This window comes from Hyaena hyaena, unplaced genomic scaffold (genome assembly GCF_003009895.1).
Source record: "Hyaena hyaena isolate Hyena2069 unplaced genomic scaffold, ASM300989v1 scaffold_428, whole genome shotgun sequence".
NCBI classification, from domain to species: Eukaryota; Metazoa; Chordata; class Mammalia; order Carnivora; family Hyaenidae; genus Hyaena; species Hyaena hyaena.
In genome coordinates this window covers 1,181,587-1,197,106 of record NW_024081062.1, presented here as the reverse complement: position 1 = coordinate 1,197,106, position 15,520 = coordinate 1,181,587, and the positions used below count along the sequence as shown (strand labels likewise).

Genomic DNA, 15,520 nt, shown 5'->3' with positions numbered 1-15,520 from the left:
AGGTCATCTCTGGTTGCAACATCTTTGATTAAAGTGCTTGTACCACTTAATTACAGATTGTTTACAACAGAGCAACAGAATGGGTTACAAAGGTGTTTTCGTACTTTAAAAGCAAGGACACACCTGGAAACAGAACTAGAGTGGTTACGAGACAGGCAGGATCCGTGAGCACCACTTCCATTCCCTCAGCGCCCCCTCCTGCCCGGGCCTAGACTATGCTAGCCTCCCGCACGCTGCTCCTCCACCCCGACAGGATGTTGGCTGTACTCGGTCTAAACTTGGAGCTGATCAGCAGAAAATCAAATACATGTCAGCACAGGATTAATCAAGGGAAAAAAAAAAGGCAGAAGGCCATTAGGCGAGACATTCTGGACTGCTGGTGTAATCCTGGTCGGGGGAGAGCAGGACTATGCCACCATGTGGCCTCAGTGTCCTCCTCAGCAAGGACTTTCCATCTTCCCCAGGAAGCCTCCGCGCACCCATGGAAAGCTGGTAGATGTTTCTCAGACCTCAGCGCACACCCTGGGGCCGCCACTTCCTCTCACCGGTTCTCCTGCCCTATATGGCTTCATGCATCCCCGCCCCCCAGATTCTGGAAGAAGAATGCAGAGAAATTGGCCCTTACAGAGGCCCTGCTGTTCTACGCTAGCTCAACACAACTATGAGACAAGAAAGGGGACGGAACGAGTAAGCAAAAGTTGTCACAACGGCAGCGGATGCTTTGAATACTGGATGGTGTCCAGGGCAGCCCCGATGTCATAGTTCTTGGTCTGCAGGAGCCTGGTGAGCCAGCCGCCCTCGTCCGAGAACCCCATGGACAGCATCTGGGAGAGGGACTCAATCAGCCGGGGGTCCGCTTCTGCCAGAGAGAGGGGACAAAAGCCGTGAGGGAGTCCCTGAGCACGTCCTGTCCAGACAGCAGACAGCCCTTCCACGGACTCTCGGACCTTCAGAGCAACGCTCCCAAGTCAGGGTTGACCAGCTTTTCCCAGAAAGGGCCTGAGGGGGAGTGTTCGGAGCTGCCCTGTGAGGCTCTGCTGTGCCGGCAGGCGGGCACGGCTGTGCTCCAGTAAAACTTGACACTGACATATTCAATTCACCCAGTTTTCACGTCTTCATGTTTTCCAGCCATCATAAAAACGAAAACCTCATTCTTAGCCCCTAAGCCACAGCCTGCCGCCCCAGCCCGCAGCCAGGCTTTCGCCGGTTTTATTGTTTCCAACCTTGTCGTCTCGAGACCCTACCGAACCGGAGCAAGGTGGCAGCTGCCGCTCCTACTCCATGCGCTCGGGGCTGCGCAGTCCCCACGAGGCCCTGCCGCACCACCCGCCCCACAGCTCGGCCTTCCCGGCTCCTACAGGAGCTCCGAGTCAACGCCTTCCTCAGGGGAACTGAAGGTGGACTCTGAATCCACCTCTAGGGGTACGTGGTGGTGCCTGAGCCTCGGAATCCCCCCGCCTTGGTGACTCCGGGTCTGGAGGCTAAAGGGAGAAACATGAAACTGCCTGCCATCACTTGCCTGGGGGCAGGTGTGGGTACACCGCAGCCTCCTTCAGCCCTGTGGGCCCTTCCTGGGAAGAGTCTAGGGAGGCTGGCCCTTCGGACTCGGGCATCTGTAAAGACTGGAGTTCACCTGTAGACGGGTCCACTTCTTTTGAGGACAGATGAGTCCAGTCCTCATCTCCTCCTGAACAGTTATCAGACTCCATCTGCTCCTGGAACAGAAGCAGCCGTGAGCACACGAGGACCTGCCCACAGCCCCGGTTTCTGGGAGAGGCAGGTGTGGAAAGTTCTAGCCGAGGGTTCACAAACTGGACTGTGACATAAAGGCCACCACCCAGCCGTGTAAGCGCCAGCGGTGGCTGTGGTTGGGGTCCCGGGAGAGGCACTGGGCAGCTGCGGCCTCTCGGAGGGGATGGGGGTGGAGGGGGTGCGGAGGCGTGGGGGGTAGGGGACTTGCCTCAGGGTGCCCCGGCTCCAGAGCTATCTTGTCCATCTGCTCCGCCAGAGACTGCGTGGCACCCTCCGTGTCCCCATCCGGTTTGCTGGGGTCAGAAGAGCAGCTGCTGGGCTGCGAGCCACACTTGTCCTCGGTGCTGGAGCTGCCCGGGGAGACGGGTGTGAGGCGGCTTCTCTTCCCTCCGTGCTCCACGTCAATATCCACTTCGATGCCTAGAGAGGCCGGGGAGGAAACACAAACCTGTGAGGCTTCAGGGGGCCTCCTTGGCGTGACACAGCATGTGAGCTGCCGCGGGCTTACACAGCCCTTCCGTGTTCAGTCCCGAGCACGAGGGCTCAGGACAGTGGCATCCGCTACGCTCCAGAGTCACACAACCAGAGCACGACCAGGCAAATGGATGGTCACCTCTGATCATCAGGATGCCAACGGCTGACTGCTCCAACATCCTGGCTTCTAGAAAAACTCTGCTCACTTGTTCACCTCATTGGACCTTTCTCTTCTTCCAACTTAAGGAAACCTTAATCTCCACTGACATCGCAAGTCAGCTTTGGAGCCAGAAAACCCATAAAGAGACCTTGTTTCCCTATGGGAAACAGCGGCTGTACGGCAGGGAGGGCCAAGCCCTAGGGACAGGGAGCCAAACCCCACACACTGTCCCAGCCATGGCGCCGAGGACCACACCAAGCACCACGCCTGTGTGTGGGAGCCGGTGATGTGAAAAACACATGTGGTAAATGCTAGAATCCTGCTTAGCTTTGTGAGGCTCGAAGCACAGGGCAGCAAGTCACCTCTGGTCTCTCACACGAGCACGTGCTCACAGGAGAAGGAGGGTGGGCTCTGGTGGTCTTTAAATTTTTGAGAGAGAGAGTGGGAGAGAAAGCACACAAGCAGGAAGGGGCAGAGTCAGAAGTGGACAGAGGATCTGAAGCAGCCTCTGCACTGACAGCAGCAAGCCCGGCACAAACCATGAGATCACGACCTGTCACACACTTACTTGACTGGGCTACCCAGGCGCCCCACTGTTTGTAATTAACTTCTCCAAGGACTACATGCCCTCGGCTTAGAGGCAGCTCCTCAAAGCTACTGCAAGGACTCCCTGCCCCCACCACGCAGCCTGCCCGCTCCCCAAAAGCTTTCATTCCACACTTCTGATGGCTGCTTACTCTAGATCCACACCTACCTTCCCTTCCCCTGTTCTTCCAAAACCTTTTAGTGAAGGACATTCAGTGTTTATGTTAATACCACTATGCAAATACTGTTCTTTGCCAGCCCAAAAAGTGGATTAATTTTCTTATAGTTGTTTTCTTTTTACAGCATTAATGAGAGTCACTTCGCATTTGCGGACTCTCCCCGTATTCTGCCAACAGCTCTATGTGTAATATCCTCCCTGGGTTAAGTACAGGATGGCTACTGCGGCAAGTCCACTTCCCTGCAGATCAGTCCTTTGGCACCGCCCCCCGGCTCTGCGGTGCACAGGCAGCTCCCCGAGCCAGAGGCACACATGGCTCCTATGCCGTGCCCCCATCTTGCTCATGTGTTGGGTCCCGTTTTTGAGCACCTTCCTCATTCTGTGTTTATGTCTTCATTTGTTGGGTTGCGGGGAGGGTTCAAGCCAAGGGAAGAGGATGAAGAGCTTGTGTATCTGAAAACAACCTTGTTCCACCCCCACACTTGACAAGCAGCTGGGGGTGGCTTCCTAGGCTGAAAAACCATTTTAGCTCAGACTTTTGAAGTCACTGTTGCTCTTCAGTCTCCCAGCCTCCAGGGCTGGCTGTCTGAACACTCACGTTCTTATGGTAGCCTGGAACATTTCCAGAGCGTCCCTTTATCCAAAGGGTTCTGAGACGCAGCACTAAGCTCTGGCGTGGGGTCATCGTCCAGGACATCTGGGTCCCTTTCAATCCAGAGGTTAATGTCCTTAGTGCTGGAATGGTCTTACATTCTTTGTTCGTTTCCTTCCTTCAGTTTTGTCTGTTCTCTTTCTGGCATTTCTATTATTCATCCTAGACTGGGCCTCCAGGATCAATCCTCAAATCTCACCTCTTCCCTCGTTTCATCTCTATTTGTTTTGTTTTTGGAATATTTCCTTGAAATGACCTTAAAAATCTAAGCCTTCTTTTGAAGTCTTTATTCATTCTTTTATTTTTCTTCTTGTTTCTAACAACACTCTTATCTGTTCTCATCTTGGAGCGCTTGGGTGGCTCAGTTGGTCCTTGGCTCAGATGATCTCATGGTTCGGGTTCAGAAATCTGAGTCCGGTGTCAAACTCTCTGCTGTCAGCGTGGAGCCCACCTCGGATCCTCTGCCCTTCTTCCTTGTGTACAAGTGAGATCTCTCACAGAAATAAACAACATTAAAATTTTTTCAATCTGTTCTGAATCTGTTTTGTCATTTTTATGGTATCCTGTTCTTTTTTCAAGGACAGAATGCTTTTTTGTATCTCACTGAGGATGTTAACATTCTTTTTCCTGTAAAGTCCTTCCCCAAGTTCCTTCTTGTTCATGTGCAGAGATTTTCCCAAATGGTCGGTGATCCACGGCAGTCCGACCCTGGCAAGGCACTCTCCGTGGGGCCAGAGCCAGCATTCATCTCCCTCTGCAGGGTGACTGGGTGTCTGGCCAGGCCTCAGGATCCTAGGCAGCAGAGCTGCGCGACTCTGCGCTGGCACGTTCGGCCTCCCCTGAGCAGGGACTCCTCAGCCCCTGCTAGACCCACTGCTTGTCCACGGTGCCCAATTCCAGGCTGGGGACACAAGGCAGGATGAGGTGCTAGTGTCCCTAAGGCTGAACCTTCCCTGGGTCAAATGCTCCAGCAATTAAACATCAGGTCACGTGTGTATGTGTTGGCAAGCGCCACCATCTGGCTGACCAGCCAGTGACCTCTATGTGATCCTGGAACAGTAGTCGTTAACCACCACCACCACCCCAACCTTGCTCCTTGGCCCTTCCCAGACCCTGAGCAGCCCTCTTGCTGCTCACCAGTATTCCTGGGCAGGCACGTGGGCTTCTGATGCCTCCACTGCTAGCTACCACCCTCCATCCATGTCCCACCTTCCGAAGTCTGATGTCACCTTATCGTGCCCCCTGCCATGTTGTTTAATCCCTGTATTTTGGTAGTTTGAGGGACAGAGATAAAACCAGGCTTAGCTACCAGTACCCTCCCATCTGCAATATTTAAGTTGTTTTTCTCCTTCTATACTCCAACATTTCATCATGAAAGTTTCCAGCAAACAGAAAAGTTGGAAGAACAGTACAATGAACACCCACCTACTCTCACTTTTCTCTGTGGATGAAGGACAGGACTTCTGTCAATGAACTAGAGCAATTCTAGAACCCAAGCTCTCCAACTGATGATAGCCTGAGACTCAGGGATTTATAATCTGTACTCACACTTACCCCGAAGCCTCCGCGTGCGGAGCGTTTCCCTAAGCCCTAGAGGTCAGGGACTGCAAACCTGGGCCCGGCGGTCCTGGGACTCAGCGGTGGACCTGCTCAGCTGGGCCCCCTGGCACCTACCAGAAAAGGCCTTGGGGTTTTACTTTAAAGCCGCTGAGTCACTGCACACAGACCGCCCTCTGGGAGGTGTTACTGGCTGTCCCCCAGGGCCCCTACTCTGGGAACAGTCCCTTCTCACTGTTGGTAGTATGAGTCATCCTAGCCCTCGGTTTCTCAGAAGAGAGGAAAATACCCCCAACACCAGAGCTTAATCAATTCCTCAACTGGCTTTCCAGGACTCAAGCTACAAGGCATATTTACTGAACTTTCCTGGTTTTGTAGAGCTCTAGGCTCCTCCCCACTTGTAGAAAGCAACTCCACCCACTTTGAAAGACCTGAAAAGGGCCTTTACCCTTATCAAAACACCAAAACACCTCTGAGCACTGCCAAAATTATTCCCAGATGTCCTGAGTGTCCCTGACCCAAGTCAAGGTCTGAAACATGCCACAGGCGCAGACGGGTCTCTAGATGGGACAGCAAGTGTGACCCAGAGTGACCTGGGAAGCCTTCAAAACACACAGAACCCGGGCCCTACCCAAGACATTTTGGATCCAGAAGGTGGACCTGGGATTCCACATTGTTCCAAGGTTCCCCACCTGAGCCTAGACTTGGCTCTGGGACTTCCCAGCTTGTCTAACTCGTTCTTTCTAGTGAAGGACTTTCCTCTTCAGTCATTTTGGAAACGTTTCCATACAACAGAATCTATGCCCCAAAAACCCGTGTTGGTGACTCTGATGCTCAGTCAGGCTGGACAGCCACTGCCTGTTTACGGTCTTCCAGAGAAGCTTCTCGCGCCCCTAAATCCCAGGCCACCGGAGGCCCATCTCTCAAAATACGCTGTGTCTTCACGATTCCACACATGCCCTCAGTGAGCGGCAGCTGGGCATTAGGACTAGCTTCTCTCCTGCTGTTCTCAAGGCTTCCTAAGGAGGATCACGCCAGTTTTCTCTCACTCAAGCGCCTGCAGCTCCAGTATGGAAACAGTACATGGTGAGGCGTTCGCGCGGCAGCAACGCCAGGACATCACTGCTGCCGCCGAGCCGCGTCCTGGGCCGCAGGAGCTGGGACACTCTCATGCCGGAGGCCGCCCCTCCCGCCAGCATCCTTGCGGACACCGGACAGGACTTCTAGACCGACTGTGTGGGCACTTCCTGCCACTGTGGTCACAAAGTGGAGCACTTCTGGTCAGAGATCTTGGAGCCACTATAATCTTGTCACCCGTGTAGTGGGCTGTCACTGCCACGAAGCCCAGCCCCGCAGCACCCGCATCAAGGCCAGCAGATGCAGATGGTGCTTTCTAAGGCGTTGGACCAGGAGCACCTGGGTGCAGCACGTGGCAAAGGTCACGCTGAGCCAACAGATGCTCACCAGTGGCAAGGGCATGGCAGTCACCGCCCCTCTCCAGTGTCCCAGGGGCAGGCCCGCCAGACAGCCACCCACTAGTTCTCGAAACGCTGCTATCAACGGACAAAGGCAGCCACTTACCCAGTGGGCTGAGGGCAGCTGCCACACTCTCCCCTACATTCTTAAGGAAATTCACGCTGGGATCCTCCGATGGGCCAGAAGCTTTGGTTTTCAAAAAACAAAAACAATAATGTTTAATTCAAAGCATGTTTCTCAGTGACTTGAACACCTGTTACATATCTTGTCTCCTTCATTAGAGGTCCCCTCCATCCCCAGGGGCCTCGTCCCGGCAGCCCTCCCTCACTCTCTCCCACTCTGGGCCCCTTTGTGACCCTGGTGCTCAGAAACCCATGAGGGATTCAGTACATGCAGTAGAAAATACGGACCACATTCTAGTTCAAACCACATCAAAATCAAACATCCCCACCTTTGTTCCAAAGGATGAGGTAAATCAAAGGACAGTAAGTTAATAAAATCAGAATCCAAAAATCTAGAACACAAGCCACATGTAAGTTAACTTCGTGATTGTTTTTAAAAAGACTTGAATGAGGTGGGGGCGCCTGGGTGGCTCAGTCAGTTGGGTATTTGACTCTTGGTTTCGGCATAGATCATGAACTCATGATTCACGGGCTCAAGCCCCACGTCAGGCTCTGCTGACAGTGTGGAGCTGACTTAGGATTCTCTCTCTCTGCCCCTCCCCTGCTCTCTCAAAATAACCAAAACATTTAAATAAGAAAAAAAAAAAAAAAGAGGGACTTAAGCAGGGGGCAGCTGGGTGGCTCAGTCAGAGCATGGGACTCTTGATCTCAGGGTTGAGTTCAAGTTGCATGTTGGGTGTAGACCTTACATTAAAAAAAAAAAAAAAAATAGGGGCTCCTGGGTGGCTTAGTCACTTAAGCATCGACTCTTAGTTTCAGCTCAGGTCAAGATCTCTCAGCTTCGTGGGATCAAGCTCCGCATCAGGCTCTGCACCGACAGTGTGGATCCTGCTTGGGATTCTTTCCCTGTCTCTCTCTCTGCCCTCCCCATCCCCACTCATGCTATCTCTGTTTCTTTCAAAATCAATACATACACTTTAAATACGTAAACACGTAAATACGTAAAAGCCTTGCGTGGATTTGGCTGATTTTGCTAGCAGCCCACACAAAAGCAGCAGTGGGCACAGAGACACAGGAGCTCGCAGGGTCTCCCTGCCTGCAGGTGAGGGCCAGCCACCTGGAAAGGGCAGCATCGTGAGGCAGAAATGAAGGAAGGTTACAGGTAACCACGCCTGGGCTGTGGCCAGACTCAGTGCAGGTGAGTTAGTGGCCTTAGACACTTAGGTGCCTCAGTTTCCCACCGTGTTAAATGAAGATGCCCCACTTTGCAGGGATTTCTAAGGATCAAACCCCATGAACGGCTGCGAGCGCCTTCCCGGCCATGGGCCCAGCAGTGACTCGTGGAAGGCTGTCCGCCTCCACCAGCCCTCCCAGCTCACCCTTCAGAAGCCAGGAGACGCGAGCCTCACCTGACTCTGTCGCGGGGCCAGGGCGGGCATCCCCTGCTCGCGGGGGACGTGGGCTCCAGTTCCCCGGTGGGCCCATCTCCCAGCCGGGCCACCCAAAGTGCCCGTGCTTCAGCTTCCGGAGCCAGCGGCTGTGCAAGAAGCCCTGACAAGGAACAAGCAGAGGGGCAGCGCGACACCAGGTTAGGGGACTCCCTCCGCCCCGGGCCCACCCCAGCCCGCAGGGAAGCCCCACTCACCTCGGAGAAGGGCCCAAAGGTAGTGGGGAAGACGAGCTTGCTGTGCTCCCTGTGCAAGCCCTTCCCCTCACAGGCGGCACACAGGTCATAGTCCGGGCAGACGCTGCACTTGTAGCGGGTCCCCACCACCGGCCCATTGCAGCCATCACAGATCACGTTGGGGTGCACCATGCCGCGGGGTGCCTCCTGAGCACACGGGGGGCGGTGGTCCCGTCGGCACTCCTTCTTCTCTGCAGGAAGGGCAGACACCTGAGAGGTGGGATCCTGGAAGTCTCCCGTTGGTCACCACCATGGGGCTTTCAGTTAGCAGGTCCCCTGCCCTACTCTCCAGAGTCCCTGCGGAGCTCAGTTGTTCATGTGACAGTAACAAAGGGACCCGAGAAGTTGCCAAGAGGTTCCCCGTCCCTGTGCCGGTTACCCAGGCGAGAAGCAGCGAGGAGAGGTGCCTGCACAGTTTGGCCTTGCCCCACATTACAATAAACCCCACAGCGTCCTCAAAGCTGCCCCCAGCCCTGGGCACTAAGTCTGGGCATAATCAAGAGTGAACCCAGAGATCTTCAGGCCCCACCCCGTGCAGTGGACAAGGGCTCCCTTCTCAGGCCAAGCACAGTGATGATTACCTCTCAGTTTCAACCCATAGGTTCTTTCCGCCTCCCACTCCACTCTGAGGGGATTTCTCAAGAACCTCAAGCTGGTCTTACTCAGGAAGAAGCACCCAGCTTCAGACCTTTACCTTTAATGTATATACGGAAGATGTCATCCTTCACATAGGACATTGCCATGGTCAGCTCCTCGTCGCTGGAAAAGGCAACCAAGTCTCCGTCCTCATCTAGATTGTTTAAAAAACAGTACATGAGACCCAGGGCTTCTCAGCCCACAGAAGCTGCTCGGAGGGGCTGAGGCCAATGCCAAAGGGGCACCTGCAGGCCTAGAGACGGAGGCACACCTGTGTGAGCCAGGGGCCAGTAAGGCTGAGACCAGAGCCCATTCACTCTGCCACTGCCCGGAAGGTAAGCACCCCAGACATGGACCCTGGGCACCCACGGGAGACAGAGCATGGGAGCGCAGGGGCAGCCTCGGTCCACATGCAACCAGGCTCAGACCCATCTTCAACTGTAGGAGACCCACACCTGTGTCGGGCTCCTGGGGGCCCGGCCCTTCTGATGGCCTTGGTCTTCCTGTGGCTCAGGTCTGCCTACTTCCTGCTCCAATGAAGTTACAGAATCTGTATGTACTCTGGATTTTTAGACTTAGATTTAGGCAATGGTGTTGAAGTCCCACCACACAGGCCAAACCACAGAGTACACCCTGCAGGCCAGGCCAGGTCTGCAGGCCAGCAGATGCAAAATCCACCACAAGAACAGGGGCAGTATCAAAAGGTGATTAACAACCCAAATATCCATCAACTGATGAATGGATAAACAAGATGTGGTATGTTCATAAAAATGGGAGGCTATTCACCACAAAAAAGAATTAAGTACCGATCTATGCTAAGGCATGGGTGAACCTTGAAAATGTCATGCTAAGAAGTCAGTCACAAAAGAATACATGATTGTCAGATTCCATGTACATATTTATGTGAAATGTCCAGAATAAGGAACAGGAACAGGTTAGTGGTTGCTTAGGGATGAGGAGGATGGGAAGAGGCCAAAACAGTACACTTCCTTTCTAACGTGATGAAAAGGTTCTGAAACTGATAGTTGCACAAGTCACTCAAAGCTGTGCACGTTAAGTGGGTGAATTATAAGGTAAGTGAATTATGGCTCAATAAAGTCGTCATACACACACACAAAAAAACAAAACCAATCCAGAAGTGGGCCTGGCCAGCTGGCAGCACTCCTAAGGCAGGTCCCGGCGCTGCCCCTCCCCAGGGGCCGGCCTTGGCTGCCCGCCTCCCTCCGAGACACAACCACTTACCCACCCCACCCCCCAGCAGCCACCAGTCACACCAGCGCAACAAGAAACTGAGCTGGTTCCTGGGCTTCTGTCCCTCCGCCGACGCTTCTAAAGAATGTTTTGCTTTTGGCCCTCTGTCCACTGCCAGGGGGACAACGCGCGCACTCACCGGCCAGGCCGCCCTGCCCTGAGCCCCAGCACCCCCGCGCTCGTCCTCCCGCCTCCCGACTGCCTCCAGCCAGCCCCTCCCGGGCTCTATCCGAACCCCCACCCGACCCTAGCCAGCCCAGATTCCGCAGCCACAGGATGTCAGCGTAACCTGAGTGCCCGCCGGGAGCCGGCTAGGACGCCCCCACGCGCCTTTGCCGAGATCTGCTACGTCACGGCGGGGGGAGGGGCGGCGCCCTACGCCCCCAGGCCCAAGACCCGCCAGGAGAGCCTGGCAGCACCCGGCCCAGAAGGGTGCCCGGCGGCCGACGCGACGCCCACCCAGACAGCGGTCAGAGCAGACCCCCACACAGGCTCCACCAGGCCGGACGAGAAGGGCCAGCCACCCCGCCCCGCACGGCAAGCCTGTGTTAACGGCCCCGCGCAGCTGCCCGAGGGCGCCCGGCCCGCTCACCGCGGTAGTGCGTCTGGAAGCCTCCGGGCCGCAGCACTGGGAACAGGGCGGCCACCCGACTCAGCAGCCGTTCGCAGGGCCCGGGACCAGCCGCGGCCTCCGCCTCGGCCTCGGCCTCCGCCTCGGGTTCTGGGCTGAAGCAGAAGCTGAAACGGCGGATCTCACGGGCCGCGTCCTCCTTGCCCAGAAGGTAGGCCTTCACGGTGAGCGACGACATAGCTGCCAGTCGGTGAGCAGAAGGCAAGCTGGGCCGCAACGACAACGGGAGCGCGGCTTTTGTAGAGAACGCGGAAGCCCCGCCCAGGACGGCCTCCTGGGGGCGGGGACTCCGCGCCCCGCCCCGCCAGCGCCGGCTCGCGCGAGCCGCCCTGCCGAGGCCCCCAGCGAGCTGCCCCCTCCACTCCCGCGCCCCCAACTATACCCTCACGGTCTCCCGTACCCCCTTATTGCCGCCCCCACTCCCCACTGGCCTTAGTTCACCCCTAGAGGCCGGCCTGGGACTCCGACATCTAGGCCTGGGCCCTGGTCTTCTCACCTGAGGGGTGGCACCCCGAAGGGGTCCCGCCCCAGAGCCCTCCCAGGCCTGGGCCTGGCGGTGACTCAGCAAAGCAGAACGGAGGCCGCCGGGAATGCCCAGCGCAGCGGGAGGGGGCCCAGGGAGGCCTGAAGCCCCAGGCCATAACAAACTGCCCCCCAGGTGGCATTCCGAGTCTGCACTCTTCACAGCCTCCCCAAGCACTTGACTTCCTAGGTGGCAGCCGGCCCCACTGCCCCCAGCATCCTCTATGATGGCCCTTCCTGGCTTGAGGGGCATACCCCCAACTCTGACATCAGGGGAGCTCCCAGTATAATAGGGGGTGACGCGTGCCTGACAAGCCCAGAGTCCCCTCAGCCTCACCTGGCTGGAGGGCCAGCCAAGGCTTCCTGGAGCCTCAGTGGTCATCAAGGGTTCACTGCAGCCCAGCAGACTCCCCACAGGCAGCCAGGCACCCACCTGTTAGCACAGAGCTCAGTTCAGCAGGTGGTGCCCCAAGGGCCTGGGCGGTCTCCGGCCTGTTGGTCTCATGGGCACCCCAGGGGTCAGACCAACAGCCATCCAGCTAGTAACCAAGAAACGCTGCTTTATGTGACAAAATCCACCTGTTCACAAGGTGTGGAGGAAGGTGGGGGGAGGGCCTTGGAAGGAGGTGGGCAGGAAGGGCATGTCACCCCACAGTGGGGTCCTGAGTCAAAGTCCTGTCCTCTCATGGTGGGGTTTGTGGGAGCAGGTAAAACCTTAAGGGATGGGAAACGCAGAAGGGAAGGGTGGGTGGATTTAGCTGTCAGATGTGAAGGCAGTTTGCTGGGAGCACAGCAGGGACCTGTCCGCAGGTGTGCCTTCCCAGGGGTTCCAGACTAGCCGAGTCTTCACACCCCACTCAGGCCAAAGAAGCCCTTCTGAGAGGATATACCCTCTCAGACCGCTCCCTGCATCCCTGCTGTGAGCCTGAGAAAGTGACCCAATGCCCACTGCCCCGCAGACGGGGTCAGGGGGTGGATGGGGGGGCCGTGCTGGGCAGAGGCTGCAGGGTCCACAGGTGTCCATGGGATGACTCAGCAGCCTGGGAGCCTTGCAGCCCAGGACAACCAGGGCCAAGAGCCCAGCATCCCACCTCCCCCCGAGTCTCAGTAGCCTCATCTGAGCGAGTGGGGGAGCAGAAGGAAAGCCCTGGGGCTTTAGAGAACCTTGGGTTTCAGAAGGGGCTCAAGGGGTGGCCCCCGTCCACACAAGCAGAGGACGCAGACGCTGTCCGCAAAACCTCCTTTGCTTTTTCCTCTGTTCGGCCCCATTTGGGACCGTGGTGGGTTTGAGAGGAGAGATGAAGAGCTTAGGGGGAAAGAGGGTGGCAGGAAATGGGGCCCAGGGAAGCCAGCCTGGAGACCCCTCCCTCCCCTTCTCCCCCAGGCTCTAGAGAGTCCCAGCGCTGGCCTTCCCAGGATGCCCTACTGCTGAGCGTGGCCCTTGCCCTGCCCTGCCCTCCCCTAAAGCCAGTGAGAAGTAAACAAGGCGGCAGCTGGGGAACCCCCTGGCAGGGCCCTCTCGCCTGCTGGGTGAGGTCAGGTGGTCTGGCCGGCAGTGAGTCAGCGTCCCATGACCACCGTCATAACAGGGGGATCCCCACCCCGCTGCCACCTATTTCAGCAACATTTCAACAAGCAGCCAGGCTGCAGGGCTGGGGAGCAGGACCCCCCAGAGCTGCGAGAGCCCAGAGAGGCTGGGGTGGCAGGGAGCTGGCAGCGGGAGACTAGAGTCAACCAGACCTTGTCCCCATGGTCCAATGCCCCCTCTGACATTCACTGTCTTTCCCCTCCTTGGGTCTCAGGGACCTCCCGTGTGCCCCACTGGCACCTGAGCCAGAAGACCCACACTATCTACTGGGCCTACCATCTTTGTGCAGATGACAACCCTGTTTCCCCATCTCTGAAATGGGGCCAGAATGGGGCCCCTCCCAGGCAACGCCCCCCTAGGCTTTGCCGTTGTTTGGCTGCCTTTGGGGGCATCTGCTGGGGGTGGGGATGTCAGGAAGGAGACTACAGTCGGGGTTGGGGTGAAAGGTGGGGAGCACGGAAGAGACCTGGGTCAGGATTTTCTGGGGAGACGAGCAGGGGCGGCTGGGAGGTCATCTGGTTTAGTTTACTGCTGTCTGGGATGTTGTAACCTCAATTCTCACCCCACTCTATCCTTCCCCCCTTACAGAAGTAACCGCATCCCCTGACAATGGTTTTCTGAAGTTCCCTGTATTTTCTTTGGGATGTGGAGCCAAGCCTGTAGGTGGGTGCTGGGGGCAACCTGAGACAAGGCCACCGCAGGACTCAGGCCAAGCTGCTGTGGGCCACCCCAGGGACACTGAGGCTCACAGGGGATCAAGCCCCTGCAGAACCCAGCGCTGGGTCCAGAGACCTAGTTTGTTTCTCCGTGGAGGACCAGAGCAGTTCTGGGTGAGAGACCCACACTGAGCTCCACTGTTCTCCCTCATAAGGGAGGGACACACCCTCGGTTCCTAACTGTGCTAACTCATTCCACCAGGTGACTTTCCCCGGGCTCCTCCCCCACCTGGAACCCTCCCTTCCTCCCTCCTCTTGCATGGCAACTTCTCAGTAACTGTCACCTCCTCCGTGAGGCCTTTCCTGAGCAACCCCTTGGGAAAATCCCCAGACACTGGATTTTACCTCCATATAACCCTTCCTGCAAAACCACATGGCCCAACCAGGGCGGGGCCGGGGGGGGGGGGGGGGGTGGTTGGGGAGCATGGCAGGGTGAGGGTACGGTGGGTCAGGGAGTGTTCCTAAAGAAAAAGGGCTCAAGGTAAGTGTCATCAGGGAAATGGAATAAAGCCACAGGGAGAGACAGGTTGGAGAGTTAGGTAACGCAAAGTTCCCTGACTTAGCACATGGGAGCCCGTGGCTGCTGCAGGACAGGAGCAGTGGTTTTGGGCTCAGCGGCCTGCCCAGCGTTGCCTGGGGGCTGGACACTGGGTTCTGGAGGGAGCATTGAGAGTCACCCTCTGTGCCTGTCAGAGCCACTCCGTGGGCAGTGGGCTATGAAGACAGCTCTCACCAAAGCTGAATGAGAAAAAGAAGGTGGCCCATGGCCTAATTTGGGCCATGTATGTAAAAGACGAACCAGAGGGACGCCTGAGTGGCTCAGTCATTTGAGCATCTGACTTGGGCTCAGGTCATGATCTCGCGGTTCGTGAGTTCAAGTCCTGCATCGGGCTCTCTGCTGACAGCTCAGAGCCTAGAGCCTGCTTCAGATTCTGTCTCCCTCTCTCTCTGCTTTTTCCCCCACTCACACTCTCTCTCTCAAAAATAAATAAACATTAAAAAATTTTTTTCTAAGACGTACCAGAAAGCTCAGTGCCCAAGTTGGACAGAAACACTAAGCCCCAGGCACCTCTCTGGCTGAGACCCCAGTCCTGTGTGCCTGGCAGGGAAGGTACATGCAGCCAGAGCTCAGGCTAAGGTGGGGGTCCCCAGAGGGGGATACAGGCTACCCCTGGGGGGAGGCTGGACCCAACCTCATCCTCACCCCACCTTGGTGGAGCCCTCTGGCCAGTCCCTTCTCAAGCATGGGTCCCTGGGCCCCTAGCACTGAGCAGGTCCTTGCCCCAAGGAGATGCCAGCAGGGGCACTGGTTCTCCCCCCACCCCTACCCTGCAGGAACAGGGAGAGCATACCCACTTCACCTCGCAGATCCCGTGGTGGTCAGATGTAGGTGGCCACAGGTCCCCTAAGGCTGTTCATTAAGTGGAACCTGCCTGGATACTCAGACAAGGGTCACGAGGGTCACGGCTGGGATCCAACAGCACCACCCATCACAGGCCTCCCCCATCCTTGATCCAGACCTCCCCCCAAGTGAGC

The 15,520-nt window shown here is 56.6% G+C and overlaps 1 protein-coding gene across 2 annotated transcripts; it reads right to left on the bottom strand.

The window, feature by feature from the left end:
* Positions 1-3: 3 nt before the first annotated feature.
* Positions 4-11,382, bottom strand: SQSTM1 (sequestosome 1). Of its 2 annotated transcripts, XM_039252846.1 has the most exons (8): positions 11,120-11,382; positions 9,335-9,430; positions 8,602-8,831; positions 8,366-8,507; positions 6,940-7,020; positions 1,961-2,172; positions 1,520-1,715; positions 4-859 (listed from the first exon to the last, which is right to left on the bottom strand). In XM_039252846.1, exons 1-8 carry the CDS (start codon positions 11,334-11,336, stop codon positions 702-704), a joined length of 1,332 nt encoding a protein of 443 aa, XP_039108777.1. In that variant the 5' UTR covers positions 11,337-11,382; the 3' UTR covers positions 4-701. The 2 variants fall into 2 exon arrangements, with proteins under 2 accessions (XP_039108777.1, XP_039108778.1); XM_039252847.1 differs by lacking the exon at positions 6,940-7,020.
* Positions 11,383-15,520: the final 4,138 nt, after the last annotated feature.